Source organism: Salvelinus sp. IW2-2015, linkage group LG21 (genome assembly GCF_002910315.2).
Source record: "Salvelinus sp. IW2-2015 linkage group LG21, ASM291031v2, whole genome shotgun sequence".
Taxonomy (NCBI): Eukaryota; Metazoa; Chordata; class Actinopteri; order Salmoniformes; family Salmonidae; genus Salvelinus; species Salvelinus sp. IW2-2015.
Genome location: NC_036861.1, coordinates 3,783,410 through 3,810,695, shown reverse-complemented (window position 1 = coordinate 3,810,695; position 27,286 = coordinate 3,783,410). Strand labels below are relative to the sequence as shown.

General features: G+C 43.1%; 1 protein-coding gene across 1 annotated transcript; it reads right to left on the bottom strand.

Moving 5' to 3' along the window:
* Positions 1-605: 605 nt before the first annotated feature.
* LOC111982331 (voltage-dependent calcium channel gamma-5 subunit-like) lies at positions 606-22,330 on the bottom strand. Its single transcript, XM_024013894.2, has 4 exons — positions 22,219-22,330; positions 12,187-12,426; positions 3,237-3,323; positions 606-754 (listed from the first exon to the last, which is right to left on the bottom strand). The coding sequence occupies exons 2-4, from the start codon at positions 12,380-12,382 to the stop codon at positions 606-608; spliced, it is 432 nt and encodes a 143-aa protein (XP_023869662.1). The 5' UTR covers positions 12,383-12,426; positions 22,219-22,330.
* Positions 22,331-27,286: the final 4,956 nt, after the last annotated feature.

Sequence of the window (27,286 nt, the reverse complement as noted above, 5' to 3'; positions counted from 1 at the left end):
AACGAGAGCGAGAGAGATGGGGGAGAGAGAGAGATGGGGGGAGGGAGAGAGAGAGAGCGATAGATGGGGGGAGAGAGAGAGAGAAAGCGAGAGGGAGCGCGAGAGAGTGTGTTTAAGAGAGAGACAGAGCGACAGGAAGAATACAGATTCTACTGTATTTCTGATGCATAAGCAGGATGTTGTAATTCTATGGTGATACATTTGCATACTTGTACAGATATGCAACATTCCATTAGATATATAAATAAATAGTATAGCTGTCACGGTGTGATCACTGATACAGGACCCACATTTCCTGTTACTATGGAACAAGAGCTGCATTCTATGGTAATGCCAATAATAATTGTGCATACGATTCACTAATAGATTAAACAACAAAGAATATGTCCTGGGGATTTAAAACCATATTGAGCCCGTTTCCTGGACACAGATTGAACCCAGTTTCCTGGACTAACACACATTGACCATGGCGATTCTCCACTGAAATAGTTTATTATTCCAGGACTAGGTTCAATCTGCGTCCAGGAAACGGGCACTTAGACTCAATAAATAATGCGAAGGATCTCTTGTTTCAACAAAAATGCATTCACAGTAGTGATATGAGGTCATGTACCTGAGAGGATGAAGAAGATTCCGGAGATGAAGGCCAGGATGGTGCGGTGGGGCCGGATGTGTCCGATGTTACTCAGGACAAAACCGATGAACAAGAAGAAGAGACTAACCAGGGGGAAGGGGGTGGCTGAACGGATCATCTCTGGAACAGGGGGAGGGGATAAAGAAAGGGTGATACGTTTATTTGTTTGTTCATTCGTTCATTTATTCAGTCAATCGTGTCAATTCATCCCAAATCAATCTATTGTGACGAGTCTTGTTGTGTTCTATGAAGAGTTTAAATTGAGTCAATTAAATGTGTCCTCTAACCACTGAGATAAAGAACAGCATGGTTTGATTGAAATCATATAGCAAACACTAGATTTGTTTCCTGGTTAAATTGGTTTTGTAACTTTTTTTCAACCGCCCACAGTTGATTGCTTTTCTCTCTTGGGGTCTCTGACAAACAAGGAGCAATATAGCTAGCTACCCCTGTTCCTGGTCTCATTCCATTTGCACACATCAAGGGGTGGTTCCACTGCCTGGGATGTCTCCACAGGCATCTCAACTTAAGAAGATGTTGCTGGCACCCCTACTGTGAGAATGGTTTCTCCCTGGATTCTTCTTTAACCATACCAACATAACTATGCTATGAAGCAGGAGCGGGCCGTAGGAAAAGAGGTAGGTCTATGCTACAGCCTGAGTGTTGTATATTCTTTCCAGCGATTAAATGGGTTTAATTACTGGATAATGCAGGAGCTCCCGTTGGATCAATCAAATGTTTAAATATTGGGAAAACATTCGATTGTCTAACATTCGATTGCCTAACACATCATAAAATTGAGTGCGGTAGTATATTGGTCTGGTCTGTGGGTTTTTCAAGTTATTTAAATTGTGAGAGCGTTACTGCTTTCTGAGTTTTGTAAATATTCATTTGCCCATCTTCTTCACTTTAGGCCTGATGGGAATCTCTCTCACTCTGTATTTTAGATGTACTCAAACTGCATTTTAGATGTACTCAAACTGTATTTTAGATGTACTCAAACTGTATTTTAATGACTCGAAACCTATTTATATGTAACTCAAACGCATTTAATTACTCAAACTGCATTTTAATTACTCAAACTGTATTAATGTACTCAAAACTGGTATTTTAGATTACTCAAACGATTTTAATTACTCAAAATGTTATTTTAGATGACTCCAAAAACTGATTTTAATTGTACTCAAACTGTATTTTAGATGTACTCAAACTGTATTTTAGATGTACTCAAACTGCATTTTAGATGTACTCAAACTGCATTTTAGATAGCTGGCCCAGAGCCTCTCTCCTCTGACCGTGTCTCCATGGTCCTAGTGCCTGTCAGAGCATTACCCATCCTGTGTGTATCCATCTGCATTTGGCCTGAGGGGCATCTCTCGCAAAAGAAATTGCGCCCTTGCATTTTTCATATCTTGTTAGAGTGGAATGAGCCATGCCTCAGGGGCAAGTCAGGAATAGCACAAACATCTATATGGGGGGAGATGTGTGGATTCTGTGGATGTGTGTCAGTTGGGACCACTGTAGCTCTACTGTACCTTATGTCCATTCAGTCCATCGCAAGCCTGTGCCATATGGATTTATATTTTCTCTTACACAGCATACGGCAGACCAAAATCAGCCCTCGTTTAATTTATTTTGCCCCCCCAAAAAACTTTGTAGTTTTTTGGAAAATCATAAAAAATAAAAAAAAGAGTTTAAATGACTAAATCTGTCCCAAGTATTTCCACAAAAAAAAGCAAACAGACATATGTGATCCTGTCTCAATGTAACGAAGGTATGAAGTTATTGTTATTTTCAAACACAATCTGTTTTTTGGGCTTAGTTGTGGTCAATTTGCACTTTCACAAATGATTATAAATCAACCTTCCGCTCAGACAAAAATGGTCCTGTGGCTGAATCTAGTTACCTACCCCTGGCATACGCCATGCTTCAAAGCATACATCATGCATAACATGAGTACCTTCGGTCTCTGTGGGGGAATGACATATGTATGAGACACACAGCATGTGTATCGCATCATTGTCCACAGAATTGACTATTATTCATTTTGATAATTGTGAGTAATGTAGGCAAAGGAAGGACATTCCATTGAAACCCTTTTGTTTGACGTGATCAGAATGGACCCTGGGTGACTGACGATGAAGCATGTGCTTCCTCTCCTCAGGCATACCCTTCATCTATTACTCAACTCATGTCAGAGTTATTTTTTAGACTTTATAACAACAGAAATATCTTGAGGCCTAAAGTGACAGCAGTCTGTCCAGTGGCCTCGGCGTTAGACCAAGAGCTTTTCCTGACCATGTGATCTGATCTGGAACAATTCTGGTTATGGGATGGTTAACTCTTGGTTCTACATTTACGCCCTCCCACAACAGAACGGGTGTGTTTGTGCTAGGGACCAGAGCCCGTATTCCTAAAGCATCTCAGAGTAGGAGTGCTGATCTAGGATCAGACCCGTCTGTCCATGTTATCTTATACATTGTGATCTAAAAAAGGTAAAACTGATCCTAAATCAGCACTCCCACTCTAAGACACTTGATATGTCCCCAGAACAGAGGAAAATGAGACTGAGATGAGCGTATGACAAGTCTTCTTCACTTACTCAGCACACTAACTGTAGACTCAGAGGTCAGCTGCACGTTGGTGGGCATCACATACTGAATGGTGAAACAACGGCCCTTCTCATCTCCTACAACACAAGCAAAGGAGAAGACGGCATTTATCAACCCTTTACTACACCTTTAACGTGTGAATACAAAGCCCACACACTAGGGGGCTCATCGCTAGAAAAGGGGGTAAGTAGAGTTAATCGATGGAAATGTGCAGGAATGAAATGGCATGACTGTAGATGAAATAGGAGAGAACTGTTGCATAGAGTTGGGAATAGACATAGCAGAGAACTGTTGCATAGAGTTGGATAGGGAATAGACATAGGCAGAGAACGTGGTATAAGAGTTGGGATAGGAAATAAGACATAGCAGAGAACTGTTGCATAGAGTTGGGAATAGGGAATAGACATCGAGAGAACTGTTGCATAGAGTTGAATAGGAATAGACATAGCAGAGAACTGTTGCATAGAGTTGGGAATAGGGAATAGACATCGGAGAGAACTGTTGCATAGAGTTGTGAATAGGGAATAGACATAGCAGAGAACTGTTGAATAGGGAATAGACATAGCAGAGAACTGTTGAATAGGGAATAGACATCGGAGAGAACTGTTGCATAGAGTTGGAATAGGAATAGACATCGGAAGAGAACTGTTGCGTAGAGTTGGGAATAGGAATAGACATCGGCAGAGAACTGTTGCATAGAGTTGGAATAGGAATAGACATAGCAGAGAACTGTTGCATAGAGTTGGGAATAGGAATAGACATAGCAGAGAACTGTTGCATAGAAGTTGGGAATAGGAATAGACATCGGAGAGAACTGTTGCATAGAGTTGTGAATAGGGAATAGACATAGCAGAGAACTGTTGAATAGGGAATAGACATCGAGAGAGAACTGTTGCATAGAGTTGGAATAGGAATAGACATCGAGAGAACTGTGCGTAGAGTTGGGAATAGGAAATAGACATCGAGAGAACTGTTGCATAGAGTTGAATAGGGAACAGACATCGGAGAGAACTGCTGCATAGAGTTGGAATAGTAATAGACATCGGAGAGAACTGTTGCGTAGAGTTGGGAATAGGAATAGACATCAGAGAAACTGTTGCATAGAGTTGAGAATAGGAATAGACATCAGAGAGAACTGCTGCATAGAGTTGGATAGGGAATAGACATAGCAGAGAACTGTTGTATAGAGTTGGAATAGGAAATAGACATAGCAGAAACTGTTGCATAGAGTTGGGAATAGGGAATAGACATCGGAGAGAACTGTTGCATAGAGTTGTGAATAGGGAATAGACATAGCAGAGAACTGTTGCATAGAGTTGGGAATAGGAATAGACATCGGAGAGAACTGTTGCATAGAGTTGTGAATAGGGAATAGACATAGCAGAGAACTGTTGAATAGGGAATAGACATAGCAGAGAACTGTTGAATAGGGAATAGACATCGGAGAGAACTGTTGCATAGGAGTTGGGAATAGGGAATAGACATCGGAGAGAACTGTTGCGTAGAGTTGGGATAGGAAATAGACATCGGAGAGAATGTTGCATAGAGTTGGGAATAGGGAATAGACATAGCAGAGAACTGTTGCATAGAGTTGGGAATAGGGAATAGACATAGCAGAGAACTGTTGCATAGAGTTGGAATAGGGAATAGACATCGGAGAGAACTGTTGCATAGAGTTGTGAATAGGGAATAGACATAGCCACCAGAACTGTTGAATAGCGCGAATAGACATCGGAGAGAACGTTGCATAGAGTTGGGAAGAGGAATAGACATCGGAGAGAACTGTTGCGTAGAGTTGGGAATAGGAAATAGACATCGGAGAGAACTGTTGCATAGAGTTGAATAGGAACAGACATCGGAGAACTGCTGCATAGAGTTGGGAATAGGTAATAGACATCGGAGAGAACTGTTGCCGTAGAGTTGGAATAGGGAATAGACATCAAGAGAACTGTGCATAGAGTTGAGAATAGGAATAGACATCAGAGAGAACTGCTGCATAGAGTTGGAATAGGAATAGACATAGCAGAGAACTGTTGCATAGAGTTGTGAATAGGAATAGACATCGGAGAGAACTGTTATGAATAGGGAACAGCAGCATCGGAGAGAACTGCTGCATAGAGTTGAATAGGGAATAGACATCGGAGAGAAACTGTTGCATAGAGTTGGGAATAGGGACATAGAACATCAGAGATCGAGGATAGACTAGCTGCATAGAGTTGAATAGGAATAGACATAGGAAGAACTGTGCATAGAGTTGGAATAGGGAATAGACATTGAGAGAACTGTTGCATAAGAGTTGGAATAGGGATAGACATCAGAGGAGAACTGGTCATAGCAGTTGAATAGGAATAGACATGAGGAGAAACTGTTGCATAGAGTTGGAATAGGGAATAGACATCGGAGAGAAACTGTTGCATAGATTGGGAATAGGGAATAGACATCAGAGAGAACTGTTGCATAGAGTGTGGGAATAGGAATAGACATAGCAGAGAACTGTTGTATAGGAGTGAAATAGGGAATAGACATCAGAGAGAACTGTTGCATAGAGTTGAATAGAATAGACATAGCAGAGAACTGTTGCATAGAGTTGAATAGGGAATAGACGATGCAGAGAACTGTTGCATAGAGTGGGAATAGGCGAATAGACATCGGAGAGAACTGTTGCATAGAGTTGTGAATAGGAATGAAACGACATAGCAGAGAAACTGTTGCATAGCAGTTGAAATAGGGAATAGACATAGCAGCAGAACTGTTGCATAGAGTTGAGAGGAATAGACATAGCAGAGAACTGCTTGCATTAGAGTTGGGTAATAGGATAGACATCGGAGAGAACTGTTGCATTAGAGTTGGGAATAGGGAATAGACATAGCAGAGAACTGTTGCATAGAGTTGGGGAATAGGACGTTGAAGTTGGAATAGACATAGCCAGAGAAACTGCTTCATTAAGTCTAGTAATAGGGAATAGACATCGGAGAGAACTGTTGCATAGAGTTGAATAGGGAATAGACATCGGAGAGAACTGTTGCATAGAGTTGGGAATAGACATAGCAGAGAACTGTTGCATAGAGTTGGGAATAGGAAATAGACATCGGAGAGAACTGTTGCATAGGGAATAGACATGTGTTGTTTTAAAGGGTTTAAACAGACATCGACACCAGGGTTGTTAGATCAGGAAAGAGGAAGATACAAGCGACCAAAAAAAGGCTGTTACTTTTACCTTGTAACACACTAAATTGTACAAATATACAACAAGCTCTTCAATGTTTGTTTGTTCCAACACCCAGCCATGACATTTTATCACCCTGTCCTGTGGGGAAAGGGTGCTTATTTTAATTTCACCCTACACACTGGTGATGGTGTGTGTGTGTGTGTGCATGTATTTATTTATTTGATTGAACCTTTATTTAATTAGGCAAGTCAGTTAAGAACAAATTCCTATTTACAGTGACGGCCTACCGAATGTGTGTGTGCATGTGTGGGTTTGAATCTCTCTCTCTCTCTCTCGCTCTGCAGAGTCTTAACAGTAATTAACCCTCTTCAATAAGAGAGTCTTTGCTGTCAGTCTGGTATAATTTCATTACTAGAAGGCTAGTGATGAAGAGCCATGGGTTCCCTCGCTGTCTTATTAAGCCGGCATGGCCCCGTCCCAAATGGCACCCTATATATAGACCACAGTAATGCACTATGTAGGGAAAAGGGGGCCATTTGGAACGAAGCCCATATCATTGTGTCAACAATGACAAACACCATTAACAGTAACACTAGACAAGTCAAAATGATGTAGAGATTGCAGCACATTGATTTAATGGTGTTGCACAACTATTGCTATAGCAATGATGGACTGCTGTGAAAATGATTCCATAATAAATGGAATCAAATTAGACTGCAACTTTCAGACATACTATATGTTCATAAATACTATTCAGCTCTGCCCAGAAAAACATAATCAAAATCAGAGCACCATTTCCCCGCATTGTACCTGGAAATGAGTGTGAGCACTCAAGTGACTGGTTAGGCCAGGAGGAGGACTTGGGGAACAGGTGAACCATGGTTAGATGGTTTGGCGGAATGAAAGGACGTGTTTGTACTTTTGTACAGTAGCCCTACATGTCCAAAGCAGGCCCCCAGTTTCTGGTCTGGAGCGTGAAGTCACAAGCTCTGCTGGTCGTCTACTTCGTAGCAACCTAGCGGTGCCAAAAGCCCTGGTTGGCCCTAGAAAGCCTATGTAAATTCCAATCACCAGAAGGGCCCAAAACATTTTGGGGGGATGTTTTGGGCTCTAAAATGAGTTTATTATGGATCAACTTCGATCCCCACTGTGAATTCTTTTAAAGTTCGCTACAAATGAAGATATTTAAGCAAATACTGATCCATTCTGACTACTACATTTGTTGTCATACAGGACCAGGTACTGACGCAGACCAATCACGGTCCGGCAGGCTACGAGGAGGTGCCATGCAGCAATATGACGCGCTTCAGATTCTCCACAGGAATACGCGGATGACGTCAGCACTATCTACTGTTTCTAATGTCTATGGTCCAAAGTCGGTAGGTGGCCGATTTCAGTTTGTTCTAACTCAATAACAAATCCCCTTCATTTTTCTTACTCGCTATGAGGTGGTGTACTGGACTCTTATTAGGCATACTCTTGGACTAAAAAGCATGTTCAATCAGTGACCTGTTTGCAAACTACTATAACATCCTCTTCATAGTCTCATGGGCATGAGAGAAGCGAGCTTTTATACAGTGGATTGGCCAGAGTCAGTACAAGCACACATCAAACAGAGACTGGGACCAACAGCTGCATTTAATACAACCACTCAATGGACGCTCCCCGCAGCAGCAATACTGGGCCTAACACAGCCCATTCACTCTCTATGGTGTAATGATGTATCGTAACAGTACTAAGTCAGATCGTGACAGACACACAGGGCCTAACTAACCCAACACAAGCCTAGATTTTCTGGGTCAACCAGATAGCTAGTTGGGGCAGTTTAGCACAAGGCCATTAAATCGCAGCTAAAACTTCAATGGAAGTTGGTCTTTTGGACCAAAGCAAAAAATCCGCTATTTAATCACCACAGAAACATGTCATGTTGACAGTGTGTTGCTTGAGGATTTATGGAGGTCAGGATGGACACTGAGGGCAAAAAAAAGACATGTTAAATGGAAGTACCTAGGAGTGTGCTTTGTACCATCATGCCACTTTGTGTTGCTTCCTGGAAAGTGTAATGCTGGTGAAGGGGGAAATTAGCCCGTCCTCCCCATTTATACCTCCACCAGCCTTCACTGGTATAACGGCAATATAGAAACAAATCCTGTTTATTGTCCTCACAAATATTACTTAGCAAGTGCATGCATTTTAAATACAGTAAATGTTAGGTCACTAGTTTTATTCTCATGCACTGGCTACAGTTGATTGTGTCAGCCTCAGTATCCAGAGGCTACCTGGGGAGAGAGTACAGTACATCCGAGAGGAAGTGAATACCTGGTTTACTGCTCGGAAACACTTTGAAAGATGGCGTCGCTAAGAGAGAAAAGGGGTGAAAGTTAGAACTTCCTGCTTACACTTCCTGCTTCAAGCTCCCAGCATGCCTCAGTGCAGCGAGGGGGTGGGGTCAGAAGTGGAGGAGCATCCCTGTGATAGGGCACAAGGTAACCATGCAGGGTGGAGAAAAGCCCGTGTTAGTTCCCCTTTTAAAAAAGGCTTTTCACGGTCAGAGTAGAAGGAGAACGTGAACAAGGGGTGTTGGGTTAGCTTGGCTAGTAGGGTCACTACAGCGTCTTCAGAAAGTGGGCCAGTTTATGGACCTGCACAATAAGACAGGTGTTGTATGCTGGAATGACGAGCGGCATGGCCAGCGCTGACGAACAGTTCAGCAATGGGACACATGGGGTAGTGACAAAGGAAAAAGAGAACATAGAAGAGCATACTTTTTTTCTCTGTCAGCGTCCTAGAGCGAGAGAGCAGCCAGGGTGAGTTGACAGGACAAGTAATGGTAATAACCCAACATGGGTAGACAGGGTAACTCAAGGACAGATTATTGGGATGCAGCCGGGAGGGAGTGGAGAGAGAAGAGAGGGAACATTTGACTCTCAAGAGTGGGTCCTGTGGCGGTCTAGTGAATCAGGACTGGAGTGCCAGCCTGTTTCTCCTCCTCGCCAACTTCCTGTCATCACTTACCAAAAACAGAAACTGGCACCGAGGCCAGCTAGAAGGTACCAGTCATTAGAAACTGAAGTAAACACTGGTCAGTGTCCCTGAATGGTTAAGGGTTATGATGATCTAATCAAATCATGAAATCAAATCAAATGTTATTTGTCACATACACATGGTTCGCAGATGTTAATGCGAGTGTAGTGAAATGCTTGTGCTTCTAGTTCCGACAGGGCAGTAATATCTAACAATTCCCCTAACAACTATCTAATACACACAAATCTAAAGGGGTGAATGAGAATATGTACATGTCAGTATATGGATGAGCGATGGCCGAGCAGCATAGGCAAGGTGCAATAGATGGTATAAAATACAGTATATACATGTGATATGAGTAATGTAAACATTATTAAAGTGGCATTATTTAGAGTGGCATAGTATAAAGTGACTAGTGATCCATTTATTAAAGTGGCCATTGATTGGGTCTCAATGTAGGCAGCAGCCTCTCTGAGTTAGTGATTGCTGTTTAACAGTCTGATGGCCTTGAGGTAGAAGCTGTTTTTCAGTCTCTCTGTCCCAGCTTTGATGCACCTGTACTGACTTCGCCTTCTGGATGATAGCGGGGTGAACAAGCAGTGGCTCAGGTGGTTGATGTCCTTGATGATCCTTTTGGCCTTCCTGTGACATCGGGTGCTGTAGGTGTCATGGAGGGCAGGTAGTTTGCCCCCGGTGATGCGTTGCGCAGACTGCACCACCCTCTGGAGAGCCTTGCGGTTGAGGGCAGTGCAGTTGCCGTACCAGGCTATGACATAGCCTGACAGGATGCTCTCGATTGTGCATCTGTAGAAGTTTGTCAGGGTTTTGGGTGACATGGCCACACAGTCGTGGGTGAATAGGGAGTACAGGAGGGGGCTGAGCACACACCTTTGTTGTCCCCCAGTGTTGAGGGTCAGCGAAGTGGAGATGTTGTTTCCTACCTTCACCACCTGGGGGGCGGCTCGTCAGAAAGTCCAGGACCCAATTGCACAGGGCAGGGTTGAGACCCAGGGCCTCCAGCTTGATGATGAGCTTGGAGGATACTATGGTGTTGAATGCTGAGCTATAGTCAATGAACAGCATTCTCACATAGGTATTCCTCTTGTCCAGATGGGATAGGGCAGTGTGCAGTGTGATGGCAATTGTGTCGTCTGTGGACCTGTTGGGGCGGTATGAAAACTGAAGTGGGTCTAGGTAAGGTGGCCGGTAAGGTGGAAGTGATATGGTCCTTGACTAGTCTCACAAAGCACTTCATGATGACAGAACAGGGCGGTAGTCATTTAGTTCAGTCATCTTTGCCTTCTTGGGTACAGGAACAATGGTAGCCATCTTGAAGCATTTGGGAACAACAGACTGGGATAGGGAGTGATTAAATATGTCCGTAAACACACCAGCCAGCTGGTCTGCACATGCTCTGAGGACGCGGCTAGGGATGCCGTCTGGGCCAGCAGCCTTGCGAGCGTTAACACTTTTTACTCACGTCAGCCACGGAGAGTGGGGGGGGATTTGGGGGCGCAGTCCTTGTTAGCGGGCCGCGACGGTGGCACTTTATTATCCTCAAAGCGGGCAAAGAAGGTGTTTAGTTTGTCTGGAAGCATGACGTCGGTGTCCGTGACGTTGCTGGTTTTCTTTTTGTAGTCCGTGATTGTCTGTAGATCCTGCCACATACGTCTCGTGTCTGAGCCGTTGAATTGTGACTCCACCTTGTCCCTGTACTGGCATTTTGCTTGTTTGATTGCCTTGCAGAGGGAATAAGTACACTGTTTATATTTAGTCATATTCTCAGACCTCTTTCCATGGTTAAATGCGGTGGATCGCGCTTTCAGTTTTGTGCGAATGCCGCCATCCATCCATGGTTTCTGGTTAGTGTAGGTTTTAATAGTCACAATGAGTACCACATCTCCAATGCACTTCTTTATAAACACACTTACTGAGTCAGTGTATAGGTCGATGATGTTCTCTGAGGCTGACCAGAACATATTCCAGTCCGCGTGATCAAAACAATCTTGAAGCGTGGCTTCCGATTGGTCGGATCAGCGTTGAATGGTTCTCGTCACTGGTACATCCTGCTTGAGTTTCTGCCTATAAGACAGTAGCAGCAAGATGGCGTCGTGGTCGGATTGCCGAAGGGAGGGCGGGGGAGGGCTTTGTATGCATCGCGGAAGTTAGCGCAATCGCGTAGCGCAATCAATATGCTGGTAGAATTTAGGTAGCCTTGTTCTCTAATTTACATTGTTAAAATCCCCAGCTACAATAAATGCATCCTCAGGATATATGGTTTCCAGTTTTCATATAGTACAGTGAAGTTCCTTAATGGCCATCTTGGTGTCTGCTTGAGGGGGAATGTACACAGCTGTGACTCTAACTGACGAGAAATCTCTTGGTAGGTACACCTAAGGGGCAGCGTCTACCTTGATCCTAGATTCGTGCCTAAGGGTAATGGGTAACGTCTAGGGCGGCAGGTCGCTTAGCAGTTAGAGCGTTGGACCAGTAACTTAAAGGTCGCTGGTTCTAATACCCGAGCCGACAAGGTAAAAATCTAACTATGTGTCCTTGAGCAAGGCACTTAACCTTAACCCTGATCCTAGATCTGTACTTAAGGGGCAACGTCTACCCCTAACCAAAAACTTACCAGCTGTGAAGCAGACCCTCCACAGCTCTGACTGCAGGGACATATGCATCTCTAAGCTGAACTGATCCTAGATCTGTACTTAATGGGCAACGTCTAACCCTAACCAGAAACTTACCAGCTGTGAAGCAGACCCTCCAGAGGCCCGAGTGCAGGGACATGCGTAACTCGGTACTCTGGTTGAGGGGCAGGATGACGCCCTCCTCCAGATAGAGCCAGTAGTCAGTACTGACAGCAATGCCCAGCAGGCCCAGGGCGCACACAGCGAACACGCTGCTCAGCACTGTCAACACCTTCCTGCCACACAGGGTCATACCACATCCACAACTGCAGGGGGCGCCGCCGGCAGAAAGAGGAGCTGCAGGGAGACAGAGAGGACGGAGTTAGTGGAGAGTTAATAGAAAGTGGTCGGTGTCACAGTAGTCAATAATAAGGCCATGTCTATGTCCTAATGGTCAATTGTAAGGCAATGGCTAAGACCCAATGGTCAAGCCTGCATCCCAGTTGTCAATTGCCAGACAAACGTGTAGGTAGTTTAAGCCAGGAGCGTTACCTGGAAGGCAGCGCTGCCTGCCTGGCATGTCTCAGTGTGTTAAAAATGTCCCAGTAATCCTCCCTGCTCTCCTTTCCATCCTGACATCTAATCGGTGTATCATAGTTCAGTGTACTTTTATATTAGTGTATTACTTTGTCAGTTGTTTTGCTGTATTTTAGAAAATAGCTTAGTGCCGTGATCTCTCAAAATAAAAATTATTATTCAAATAACCACACAGTGTATTGTGCTTCATGAACATTGGGCTGATTTTGAAAAAGCTGAACTTTGAACTGCAGTTGTCGGTTTGGCTGTCCTCGCCTTGCCTCAGGGCCAAACCACACGCCACTAATAGTGCTGGGAGGCCTGTGAATGACTCCAACGCCTTACGTTACTCCTCATATTCCTTAATTCAGCCCATCTGATTAACACAGCACGATCCGGTCAAGACCGATGGATTAACACAGCACGATCCGGTCAAGACGATCGGATTAACACAGCACGATCCGGTCAAGACCGATCGGATACACAGACGATCCGGTCAAGACCGATCGATTAACACGGCACGATCCGGTCAAGACGATCGGATTAACACAGCACGATCCGGTCAAGGACCGATCGATTAACACAGCACGATCGGTCAAGACCGATCGGATTAACACAGCACGATCCGGTCAAGACCGATGGATTACACAGCACAGATCCGGTCAAGACCGATCGTTAACACAGACGATCCGGTCAAGACCGATCGGATTAACACAGCATGAGCCGGTCAAGCAAAAGTCCAGCAGTCTTACACTATGAAGGTGTGACATATGCAACAGCTTATTGATGTTGATGCTCCATCAGTCATAAGCAGCACTGATCACTTGGTTGCAGTAGCTGTTGCCCACGCTAGCCGGAAGCCTGGTTTTCTTGGCATGCATGGGGATGTGTGTTGAAAAGGCAGTCATTTTACATAATGAGTTGTCTGTTTACTGTCACTGGCTGTTTTCGAGTGGGAGTGTGTGTGAGAGAAATACCAATCTAATCAGGCTTTGTTTTTTCTCTCTTTGCATCGACTTGGGTGGCTTCGTGTGGCCTCACGACCCCTTGTATCACGATGTTGATAACATTTGCGCCACGACCCCTCGTATCACGATATCGATGACATGGCCTCACGGCCCCTTGTATCACAATATCAATAACATATGGGTACGAATGTATAAGATGAGAATAAGGTATCTAATTTAAAGGGCTTTTGCATGTTCATRGTTTCAAAGGACTGAGTCAGAGTCATTGGTGCGACAGCTGTAATGACTTGGTAACGTAAATATCTCATCTGACCCCTGTGACTGTGGATGCAACATGTCATCTCTCCCGCTACGGTTGACTCACTATGGTACAGCTATGCGTGTAATGACACTGGCCTATTCTATCATTACCAATGAACCACTTTATAATTTGGACAATTAGAAAATCAATTACATTTAATTAGAAGTGGATGAAGGCAAAAGGTCCATAGGCCTTCTCTTCAAACCAAAAGTAAATTTGGGCCATGTACCTCACATAGAGGTGGAAAATTTCCATTGGTCAGCTATCAGGAAGGAAAGGAGATGAGGAGGTGATAAAGTGATTGGGACACAGCCATAGACTCACCAGTCAATCAAATTGGACTTTTTAGCACAAAGGTCCAGCATGTGTAAGCAATGAAGGGAAAGCAAATGAGGGCCATTATCAGGTAGCCAATCAGTCCCCATTCAGTAAAGCTTCGACCCACACGTCCACTTAGACATTAATACCAGCCTTTCAACACCAGTGGCTTCGCTAGCATGTGAAGCGCTAGCTTGTGTGTGACGCACAAGGCCATTCATTGACAGGCTACTGTGTTTTATCATAGGGCGGTTAACATTCGATGCTAGCATCCAGTTGCGCTCATTACACCCACAAGGCATCATTACCAAACCTCTAAAAATAGAGATCTACCAAGGCAGTTTGAGCTTCAATGTATAGAAAGCCTACTTCCTGGTGTAGACACAATTACAGTTTTCTAAATAATAGAATTTGAAATGATAGATGACAAAAAGCTATGCCTAAATGATGGGACACTGAATGACAGAACACTGAATGATAATACAAAATGACAGAACACTAAATCATAATACTGACAGAGCACCAAATGACAGAATACTAAATTATACAAAACATAATGACCGAACAGACGTCATTAGTCCTTGTGCAATCAGTCAGAAATAGTCTGTCCATATTAAAGTGGCTGGGGAATAGGGGGAAAGTGTGTGATTCTCTATTTCAACCTGTATTTAGACGGTGGTGTTTGCAGGCTTTTCGGGGCTGGCTGTCACAGATGGGGAGACTGGTTACCAGAGGGGCTCGACAAGTGTTTGTATTGGGAGAAAATGGCCCAAGACATATGGAATGAACCAGAGACAAGTGGAGGCAGGGAGAATTTTGCCATGTCTGGCTTTGCTACATAGTCACTATCTGATGCTGAAAGATGAGGAAGACTTTAAGATTTGAACCAATATGGACCTGCAATTCAGAAGAAATAGAGTAGAAATGTTTGAAATCTTTTTTTTTTTTTTTTTTTTTACAGATTTGTCTGTGTACATTAATGCCTGTTAACTTGTTCTATGAAACGTGTCCAAAACAGCTACTTCCACAGGAAGTTATTAGCAAAGATATTCTATGTTGTTATATTCATGAACTCTTATACCAGGAGAAAGCAACCAGTGAAGGGTGTTGTTGACCTTTGGGCTTGGGGTCATATACAAGTAAAAGACTAGGAGAAACATCCAGACAGACTTTTCTGCAGTGAAAATACCAGGCAGTTAGACTATGAAACTGCATTCCCACTTCTATCTAGTTGACGTCTAAGTGTCATGGTGAAATTGTTGCCGTTAGGGCAGAACAATATCCTCTACCTCAACATGAAAATGAGAAAAAAAAACTAAAACATGAAATATTAATCTCCCCTTTGACAACTTATTTCCAATTCCCTCAGATGTCATTATCCTAGTGGTAGCAACCTTTTGAGAAGCCATTTGCTCTGCTCTCTGCCTAAGGCAGTCTGTTTCTCCTACCCAAAGGATAGCAAGATGAAATGCTTAACATCAGTAGCTAGTGGTTTTTTGGAATCATCTGTTTTTTTAAATACGTTTCCTAGATTTGTATGGATCCACTTATAAGGGCTGTTCTTAGGCACGACGCAACCTAATTAGAGCAGTAAAAATACCATGTTTTGTCATACCCATGGTATACGGTCTGATATACCACAGCTTTCAGCCAATCAGCATTCAGGGCTCGAACCACCCAGTTAATAATTTCAAATATAGAATAGTTGGAGAGTGTCATTGTGTCCAATCCTCGCTACTTTAAGCACAGTCTTGGCAAAGGCTTAATGCCATGGTACAGTGCGGAGTACAGGGAGCTGTGATGATGTCCAACTTGCCAGTTCAATGTGTGAGTCATTGGTTTCCAAGAAACTTATCGACAAATGCACATAACACACACATGCTTGCATCTGCACACACACGCACACACATACTGTACACACACACACACACACTTTTCGGATTAGATCAAAGGATACCCACAGCCAATAACCATTGAAATTCTCCATCATGTCCATTCACACACACACACAAAGAGATCAACAGGCCCCATTCAATCGACAATGAATACTAATTCAGTCCACACACTGTTCCAGCCCGTATGGGATTATGAACGGAGACTGATCCGAGAAAAACGGTCTATTGACCAATGTGTCTCATTAGATGTTCAAAGCTTCCAGGGCCTGAGCAGGGAGATGCAAAAAGCCCCAGTCCCTCTTTGCATTACAACAAACTACCTTTGAAGAAGATGGACACATCCTTCCTGTGACTGGAATCCAATACGTGGAGGAACACCCAACAGCGACAATCTAGTGAACCGTACTTCCTGTCTAGTGTCTAGCATTTTCTATTACTATAGAAACCTAACAGTCTTATTTGATAGCGCCTGAAGCCATTTTGACCGTGCACCTACTCTGGGTTCTGTTCATAAAGGCAAGCAACAGAAAACTAAAAGGATTGTTTCTTATTAAACAAGTCCCAGTTCCGTTTTTCTCCGGTTGGTGCTTTATGAACATAACCCAGGTCTGTTCTGTGGTGTGTTTCCCACCACTCACCACCCGAGGGCGGAGTTAATTTTAACAGCGACTTAAAAGCCAATTTATGCTTGATCCGAAAATGTGGTCGGACGCTTCGTACGGAGGGTGTGACACTATTAGGAATACAGAGGCCAAATCAAGCTCCGTACTGCATCGCCGTGCACCTCTCAAACTTTGTAACAATGCAGACGGCTCCGTATAGCTCCACATTGACACGATTGGTTGACGGCGAAACGCAAAAAGTATATCTGCTCTGACTCCTGCGGAGGCCGCATCGCAGTAAATGGTGTACGGCAACAGCAGATGTCAGATTGACCATGCAGCGCCTTTTAGGCAGATGTGCACATGTATCTAACTGTCTCCAGTGGAATGGAACCCACTGCATCATCACTAAGGAAACTAGGTCAGTCAGTACTCTCTCTGTCCATTCAATTAGCATGCACCCAGCCTCATTAGCCTCCATTCAACCCAAAAACCAACTACCGTTTTTTTAACACAACCGTCGGAAAGTCAATGATGGGGGAAAAAACCCACCCTGCAATGAAACAGAACTCTGTTCCCAGAACTCTCACAGCCTCATGGAAAAAGGGTTCATGGTGGTCACTGGTCAGGATCACACATGGAATGTATATGTTTAGTCTTTTGATATGTTTAGGCGAAGGCGTTATCCATTGCTTGCTTGGAGGAACCGTCTGTCACGATCGTCACAAGGAGTGGACCAAAATGCAGCGTGGTATGTTTCCATCCTTTTTATTAGGAAGAGAAAAACTCAAATAACAAAAACAATAAAGCGAACAAAACTAAACGTGAAGCTCAGAGTAGTACTCATAGGCAACTATACTTAGACAAGATCCCACAAAGCACAAAGGGGAAATGGCTGCCTAAATATTATCCCCAATCAGAGACAACGATAAACAGCTGCCTCTGATTGGGAATCATACCAGGCCAACATAGATATATAGTTACCTAGATGACCCACCCTAGTCACACCCCGACCTAACCAACATAGAGAATAACAGGCTCTCTATGGTCAGGGCGTGACACCGTCCTTGTCATGATCTAGTGTCATTTGGAATTTGTAGAGAATTCTCTCAATTTAGACGTCATCGACACTATGTTTGTAGACGTTGCTAATAGGCTATACCTACTCATTTTAATACCAAGCATTCTGAACATAGTAGCTCATGCAAATTCAACAGTATAAACAGCCAGTTGGCCTTCTATTACCCAACCGACTTGGTCCCTACCACCGAACGTGATTGTCACACTAGGCCCTGGTTATAATCCAACACAATAACAGCTGGAGTTACTCAAACATTTGTCAGTAGCAGAACAGAAATGCATGTTAACTAAAATATTTTTTTTTTTTTAAACATTATTTCTCTGTCAAGGATTCGTCTGTACACTCCTTTCGGGAAAGCCACTGACCCAGTTTCCATGACGGCCAGATGTCGCTACGCACCGTCTCCAGAGTAACGTGGCCTGTGTGTTCCACTGATGCGAGCGGGCGGTCAGTGGGGTGGACAGAATCAGAGGACTATAGGGCCCTGGGGACAGTGGCTCGACATGGGGGACACGACATGGGGCCATGGTGGAATCTAGCAGCTAGCGAGCCACAATTATCACCCTCCATAGTCCCTGTATATAGCACTAGCATACAGTAGCATAGGCACTACAGGGCTGTGCTAACTCAGCCATACTCATAGGTCAAACAGTCTTCCTGGCCTACAAAGACTCCCAGTACTCTTCCCCAGGTCATGTTATTTCACCTCTGCGCTCCCAAAACAACATTCCAATGGCCCTCCATCTAACTATTTCAATTTCCACCAAATAAATTAGGGCTTAATTTTGAACACAAACTCAAGCCAACAGTTAAACCTCTGGAGACTCTGCAGAGGGCATCTTACCAGCCTAGAGTCTTTAGGTTTCAGAGGCAACAACGGACTGCCTCTGACTGAGTGCCTGGGGACAGTTCATGTCAGAACATGTTAGTAGGCTTGAGCAGTGCTTGCCTCGCTCCAAGCCTTTTATGCTGCTCCAAAGGCATCTCCCTGACAGATCTCAGCCAGTGTTTCTTGGCTGTGCTCGCCTCTTCAGTCACAATTTATTCATATAGTCCCGATTTTCCATCTGTAAACGCGCTACAGATGGTCATACTATCAACAAACTATCTGTTGATAAGCAACTGCTGGCTAAGGTGACAGTAAGGGTTAGGTTTAAGTTTAGAATAAGGGTTAGGGTTAAGGTTTGGGTAAGGGTTAAATTTAGGGTAAAGATAAGGCTTAAGGTTAGGGTTAGAGATAGTAGATAGATAGTCGAAATGTTACTGATAGTCTGTAGAGCATCTACAGATGGACTATCCAAATAAAGTGTTAACGCCTCTTCAAACAAGGCCAGACCGTCAGCAAGCCTGTCAATCAACTGATCCAAAAATAAAATAAGAGGAACTCTGGTGATTATTTTCTCAAATAAAATATTTCAGATGACACTCCACTGTTGATTATGACAGAAAGCTATATTGGATCTGATCAAATGTATTTTTCACTTAAATGAAGATGCATACATGAGTCTCTTCGTACCTCAGCTGTATGCTACGAGGAACTCTCCCACAGTTCATCATAACATAGAGGCATACGTCATGGCAGTGCACGCGTTTGAGGGGCAAATGGCACAACACAGCCAGTCACCCGGAGAAATGGCACATTCTCGGGCTTTGTCATGAGACCAAGTACTACTCTCTCTTTAAGTACTTAACTTGGCCATGTCTCTTTTGAGTGCGGCACAATACTAAGGTTCCCACATTAAGGAAGACTGAATAGGCTAATGAGCCAGCCGGAAGAAACAGCACTTACATGTAAGAGTCACGAGTCGGCGTGTTGTTATGACAGTGCCATAGGGGAGTGCCAGACAGACAGACAAACAGACAGACAGGGGCATAGGCAGGCTGGCTGAGACAGTGTAATAGTGTAAAGAGGACAGACAGGAGGACAGACTGTACAAGAAGAGGCAGGCTCTGTGATATGGGACCTCCACCAGAAAAAGAGAGAGAGAGGTATTAGCTCCCTGTCAAGCAGATGCTGACGCAGTGTCAGTGTACATCGGCTGTGAACTAGCCTGTGGTAGCAGCCAGAACATTGGTCCGTGTTCATGACTGCCAGTCTCCAAGGCTACAGACTACAGGCACGTATAGGCTTGGCAGATAACAACTCATTTCTCTCTTACTTCATTTTGACTTTTCAACAGCAATTTTAAAAGTCGGTTTTATTGTATTCAGTTGTATTCAAAACGATACAGTTAGTTAGTCTTTGATTATGACAACTATCATGGAATGACCTGGGGATGCGAAGGGAACGCCCGGCATACAAGGAACGCCTATGTCACAAGTGTTACAGGATTGATCAGGATTGTAAATAATAATCAACTGCAATTAAAGCACAAGACAAAATCACCCAATTTCTCATTCTGATCCTTGTTTTTGTTGATTGTCTACATGAGCGACACGCAGCCCAATCTAACCTATCAGACTTTCAGCGGACAATACTGATTGGGACAATTCCATGATCGTGTGCCCATGCCACTAAAGCACACATACCATTACCATGTGCTGTCCAACTCACCCCTATATGCTCTGGAAAGGGTTGGGTTAATGTGAACCCTGTCTAACCTAGTTAACCCTACACGACTGAGGCCACTAGTCGTGTGTTTACAAAGTACTCCGAGGGCTGAGGCTGCCTGCAACTCATTTGTTTAGGTGAATCTATTCCATGGGGGCTCTTCAGAAGAGGAAAAATGTAATATCGCCCTTTTGCTGACAAATTCTTAGATTGGGCCTAATCATATCATATTTACAATGTGAGTAACATGCGTATGGATTCCATGTTCGCCCCTTATGACAGATAGACTAATTAGTCATCGTGTATACGCATGCATTAGTAGAACATTTGCACATTTCATTTAGCATGAGCACTCAATTCAGTTGCATGTGCTTACAGGGACTGACATATTATTCTTAATGTAAATTCTATTCTAAAGTGCGAGCCATCCAGCACACTCATTTAAGTGCCTCCACAGTTAAGATGAAACATTTCTTAGTCATTACCAGCCCCCCCAAAAATGTAAATACAGGATTTTATTATTAAATATGTATTAGCTATGAGGCGCTGCACTTCGGAAGACTGTCAGACAAGGGGAGCAGAGAACTCAACAGCTACTTTAGCAGGTTGGCAGGAGGAAGGTAGGCCGGGTTTGATGACTGCATGCGTCACATATACTGTAGGCCTATAGAAATGCTTTGGTTCAAAGTTTCCGCCAACTATTACTTCTGAGCTTTGTTATAGTCTGTTGAGCTGTGTGGGAAATTGGCCATTCAGTCCCTCTCATAACCCAGCTATTACCAGTATTGGCCCGGCACACAATGACTGGCTTTCAGCCAAGTTTGTCTACAACTTTTTCTAGTGCAGAGGGATATTGCATTTTACATTTGATCATGATACAAAATAGACTTTACACATTTATAATGGACGACTTAATAATTGAATCTAAAGGCGCAAAGACTGAATCGTAAACGGACACACAGAGGAGTATCTAAACCATTACAATGTCCAAGGGCTACGTTTATCATAAGATGAAGTGGTCTCTGTACTGTATTGGCCCGTGAATACCTCGAATCGCTGTCCTTGGTCCTGAACTGGAAAAACGTGCATGTATCCTATTACAAATCAGTAAGGTAAATTGAGAAAGTTTTCGATCGTTTCAGGTTTGGGAGTTTGATCATAGTGATAGTGAAATATGCTATCAAACGCATCACAGATAACTCAAACCACCAAACAAAATCGATACTGACTCCACTTTCCACCCACGACTGCCTGGTCTCGCTCTTCAGTAATGCACTAAACCTAAGTTAAATGACAAAAGTGGGATGCGTTCAATATCGCTTCGGTTTTAAAAGCAAGGGCTTGCAATTACATCTATAGTAGCCCGCCAACAACGTCAATTCCAGACATATCTTTTAAAAATCTAAACCAATGCTTACACATATCAGTTCATGCTGAAAATATCGTGCCCACACAGTCGTAAAAACTACCTGTTCGTATTCACATCGACATGGTAAAAAGTCGGAAGTGTGAAAATGAAGGGTTTTCCCTTCACATAATACAGGTATCTCCATCCGATTAAACTCAATAGCTGACTAAATCGATTTTAATATTTATACAAAGGATAATACAGTGTTTATTGTAGCATTATTCGACATTTACAGTTAAATGTTTTTTTTTCTTCTAGAGCCTACATCCCAGGAATAAGCTTAAGCTTCTAAAAGTAAGTTATTTTATTTTTTACAAAGCAGTGAGTGAAGAAAACAATAGTCTATCACGTGGAGACGAACAAACTAAAGAGCACTGTTTGAACACATTTCGGATAGCCTGCGGAGACACTTCAAAGTCAAGGAAATAATTTAAATAAACATTGTTTACCTTCACAAAGAAGTCTCGTCGAGGAAAGCGCTCGTTTTCTTACAATACTGTTCCTCTCGCGTTGCTCTACACTTGTCTACTGTTGACTCGCGGAGAAGCAGTGTGCAGTGGATGTGCGGCGCGCTGATTGCCCCGCAACAAGACAATACTCGTGCGCGCTCCACCTCAGCCTGGCGCCAGCAGTTGGGCAGCGGCAGCCTTTGGGGATATGGATAGCCTATGAAGCTTCACTGATTAAACAAAAACAAAGTTAGCTTTTGCGAAATGCAGCCCACAAATAACGTCTCTCCTTCGGATAAAACAACGGCCCCGAGATTGGCATCCATGGACTTCTCTTCCTTAACGTCAAGTCATTCTGGATTCGAGTGAGTTGAATGCGACACAGCTGTTCAATCAAGCACCAAACCCACCGCGAAGCTTCCATCATGTGACATTCAATACACTCAATCCTGTGGGTGACTTCAGCATCATAACCCATTGAATGTAAATATATATATATGGATAATATGATATTTTTTGTTTTTGGTTGGGTAACCAACGACCCCCAACGTTTTATTTATTTATCATTATTGAAAATGTTGGCTGATTATGATAGGGTATTTATGTGTGCATAAAATGTACAAAGCATTACAACTAAATTTAGCACTGACCCCCCCCCAAAGAAGAGACATATGGTAATTTATCCAATTATTTACGAGCATATGGCCTATCAGTGTAGTATGCATAATTAAAAGCTGGCTGGAAAACGTTGATTGTCCACATCTACATCCCTGATTCCATCTCAGCTATTATATCGCCCCCTTGCATTTCCCTCTCCACCCAAGGGAGAACTACTTTTCCTGGCACAATTTGTTAGGCCTCTGTATGTTTGTTCTGGCATCAGTGAAGCTGCGACCTGTTATCCCCCTGGTCTATCCATGTTCCTCCGAGCTTCGGCAACATTTCAGCACTACGGACAGCGACAGAATTTGCCCCACAGGCTGCTATAAAATGTCGCTGATAAAAAATGTGTCCTAATGGATTATAAAGACCTCTATTAACGTTTTTGAAGTAACAAATTGCCGTGTTAGCAACAACCATATAAATAGAATTGGATGGAATTCTAATTCCATAACTCAGCACCAGCAATCTTTCAAACCCACTGCTCCCATTAACCCCCCATTATGGACATTATGGAACCACTATGATTCATCCCCATCGTAGCTGAACATTAAATATGAAGCACCCAGCTTCACCCTATTCCCTATATAGTGCACTAGGGCCCTGGTCAAAAGTAGTGGACTATATAGGGAACAGGGTGCTGTTTGGGATGCACCCTGCGAGTGTGAAGGGGAGAGAAGGTTAAGGCTGTTGTGTTCATAATTGGGTAAATAGAGAATTAGAAATGTTTTGGGGCTGGTTCTCAAACCAGTGGCTCACTAAATGAGATTACACACTCTGGGGAAGAGGAGTGGTTGTCACTACACTCTGGTAACACTGTGTGTGTGAGTGAGAAAGAGACAGAGACAGAGAGAGATTATTGGTAGAAATTATACTATTGGTAATAGTAGGGATAGTTGTGGTATGAGTGTAAATAATAGTGGCAGCATTAATTTCAGTAGTAATAATAGTTGCTTGTTATTTTTCATGTTTAACCTATTATTGATGATACTTTCTTTTACTATTCACTGTTATCATTCTAGTGTCTATTATTTCGTTTTTACTATTCTACTTTATTATTTCATTACAATGTGAAGTATATGGAATACACTGATGGTTTGTTTCTCATGCCAATAAATGCATTTGGATTTGAGAGAGAACAAGTTCCCTGAACATACAGTACCATTGTTTTCACAGAGCTTCCAATACTCCCACTAGAGCAATGACCAGACTTTAAGAGCTGCAGGCTATAGCAGCTCAGACGTTAAGCAGACATCCCTAATGGTTACTGGTAGAGCAAAGCAGACAGTTCATTAGATTCAGGTTCAGGGAAGCCGTTGACACAATGATATTGGCTGCGTTCCAAATGGTACTCTTTTCCCTACATAGTGGACTACTTTTGACTAGAGCCCTACGAGCCAATGTGAAAAGTAGTGTACTGAATAGGGTGCCATTTGGGACGGGGCCATGACGGCTTAATAAGGCAGCGAGGGATCCCATGGCTCTTCATCACTAGCGTTCTAGTAATTAAATTATACCAGACTGACAGCAAAGACTCTCTTATTGAAGAGAGTTAATTGCTGTTAAGATGTAGAGTGAGAATGAGAGAGAGAGTGTGAGGGGGGAGAGAGAGATTCAACTAATCTAATGGCAGCTCCTCTCCTGCCCCCCACCCACACCAGAGTGCTAAGATGTCATGGCTGGGTGTTGCTTTTTATGTTGAAACTAATAAACATTGAAGAGCTTGATGTATGTTTGTACAATTTTTGTGAAACAGCCTTTGGCCTCTTGAGGGAGAGAGAGAACGAGAGACAGAGAGCTGTATGTTTCCATAGGACTATCAGTGGGCTTTTTGCTCATTCAGGTGAAGTCATTGTAACGCCTTGTGTTGTATAGTGCAGTGCATTCAGAAAGTATTCAGACCCCTTCCCTTTTTCCACATTTTACGTTACAGCCTTATTCTAAAATTGATTAAATATTTTTTCCTCCTCAATCTACACACAATATCCCATAATGACAAAGCAAAAACAGGTTTTTAGAAATGTTTGCATAATTATTCAGACCCTTTGCTATGCGATTCGAAATTGAGCTCAGGTGCATCCTGTTTCCATTGATCATCCTTGAGATGTTTCTACAACTTGATTGGAGTCCACCTGTGGTAAATTCAAATGATTGGACATGATTTGGAAAAGCACACACCGGTCTATATAAGGTCCCACAGTTGACAGTGCATGTCAGAGCAAAAACCAAGCCATGAGGTAGAAGGAATTGCCCATAGAGCTCTGAGACAGGATTGTGTCGAGGCACAGATCTGGGGAAGGGTACCAAAAAAATTCTGCAGCATTGAAGGTGACCAAGAACACAGTGGCCTCCATCATTCTTAAATGGAAGAAGCTTGGAACCACCGTCCAAACTGAGCAATCGGGGGAGAAGGGCCTTGGTCAGGGAGGTGACCAAGAACCCGATGTTCACTCTGGCAGAGCTCCAGATTTCCTCTGTGGAGATGGGGGAACCTCCCAGAAGGACAACCATCTCTGCAGCACTCCACCAGTCAGGCCTTTATGGTAGAGTGGCCAGACGAAATCCACTCCTCAGTAAAAGGCACATGACAGCCCGATTGAAGTTTGCCAAAAGGCATTTAAAGGATTCAAGATTATCTGGTCTGATGATACCAAGATTGAACTATTTGGCCTGAATGCCAAGCGTCACGTCTGGGGGAAGCCTGGCACCATCCCTTTGGTGAAGCATGGTGGTAGCAGCATCATGCTGTGGAGAGTGAAGGGTCTGAATACTTATGTAAACATGATATCAGTTTTTTGGGAGGATAAATTTGCAAACATTTATAAAAAACAGTTTTTGCTTTGTCATTATGGGGTATTGTGTGTAGATTGATGAGGAATCCATTTTAGAATAAGTCTGTAATGTAACAACATTTGGAAAAAGTCAAGGGGTCTGAATACTTTCCGAATGCACTCCATCAACACCAGCCTGTCCTTCAGTCTACCCAGCAATGGAGCTGATGATCAACCTACTCACACATCTGCATAAGGTTTGGTGTACAGTACTCACATGTCTGTCCGTGCAACATCAAAGTTGATTTGCCATGATGCACAGGATATAGTGTAGCGTACACAGTACAAGAATATGCTTATCGCAAGCTCTTCCACAAATGCACGCACACAAACACAGATATGAAATCATAAGTATTAAGTACACAAACATTACAGTGAGCAATGTCATTACATACCTACCTACCCACCACAGTTTAGTATAGTTCCTGTATTCTGTTTGTCTGACGTGGTTGCCAAAGGTGCAGTGCCTTCCCTGTGCCAGCCAGCTGTAAATGAGAAAGCCAGCGGCTGACAAAAATACTTTGGATTGTGCCGCAGCGTCCACAATGAAAAATTCAGCACCTCATTTTCACGCTTCTTCTTCGCTTGTTAAACTTGAATGTCCGTATGCACTCACCCCTGGTCCTCACATGTGATGGTAAGTCAGGCTTACTGAACCTTGGGTAAGCTTCATCACGCTTTTTCAAATGGCAAGAGACACTTGGACGTCTGTTACTGAAGCTTCAGGAGATTGTGGACGTACTGTAATGCCTCTGCCATACATCTTAATTGCACGTGTTCATTCCCGTAAGGGATCATAAATCAGAAAGCTTCATTTTTTACCAGACATTTATATGAGAAATGCTATTGTGACTTTGTGTCCATATAACATTTAAAACGGGACCAACCGTCAGTGAAAGTTGTTTCCTGGTTGCAGTCGGTCCTCTTGCTGTTAGTGGAGATGGGTTGACAATCATAGAACCAGGAAAGGTCATCTAACTTCTCCTCCTCACAACTAAAAACACCCATTTCTGTGCCTTTTCATACTTTATTTGCTCAAATCAAATTTCCTAATGTTTTCATCAACTGCAGACTTCCTGTCCACGTCAGCAGCAGAGAGGAAACTGTGACAGCGATATTGGGGCTCTGCAGGAGATGCGTCTCTTAAAATAAGACGAGAAAAACCAATCCCCATTTTGAGTGCAATCAGAACACTTGATGAATGTGAGTTGACAGCAAAGTCACATTATTTTAAGAGTATGTAATAAACAATTTATAAGGCATTTATAAATTTTGTGTTCACCATTTATGAATCATTAGTAGTCTTTTTGCAATTTAAAGTGAGCGCCATTTGTACTTCAGAAATCCGTTCGAAATGCTTGGAGTGACCGGTGTAATTTCAATGTGGGAGTACTGATTAATACATGGCGAGCAAACTTTTTGTAAATTCCTTCTAAATGGTTTATTATGGACCGTAAAGTGTTACCCAGTATCTTTAAATAGAGTAACGTCACAGCCAGGAATGAACCTTTTATAATGGTGGATTTTGATGAGTTGAGTACAAGTTTAAGTAAAAAAGACAACAGCTTCCGAATAGC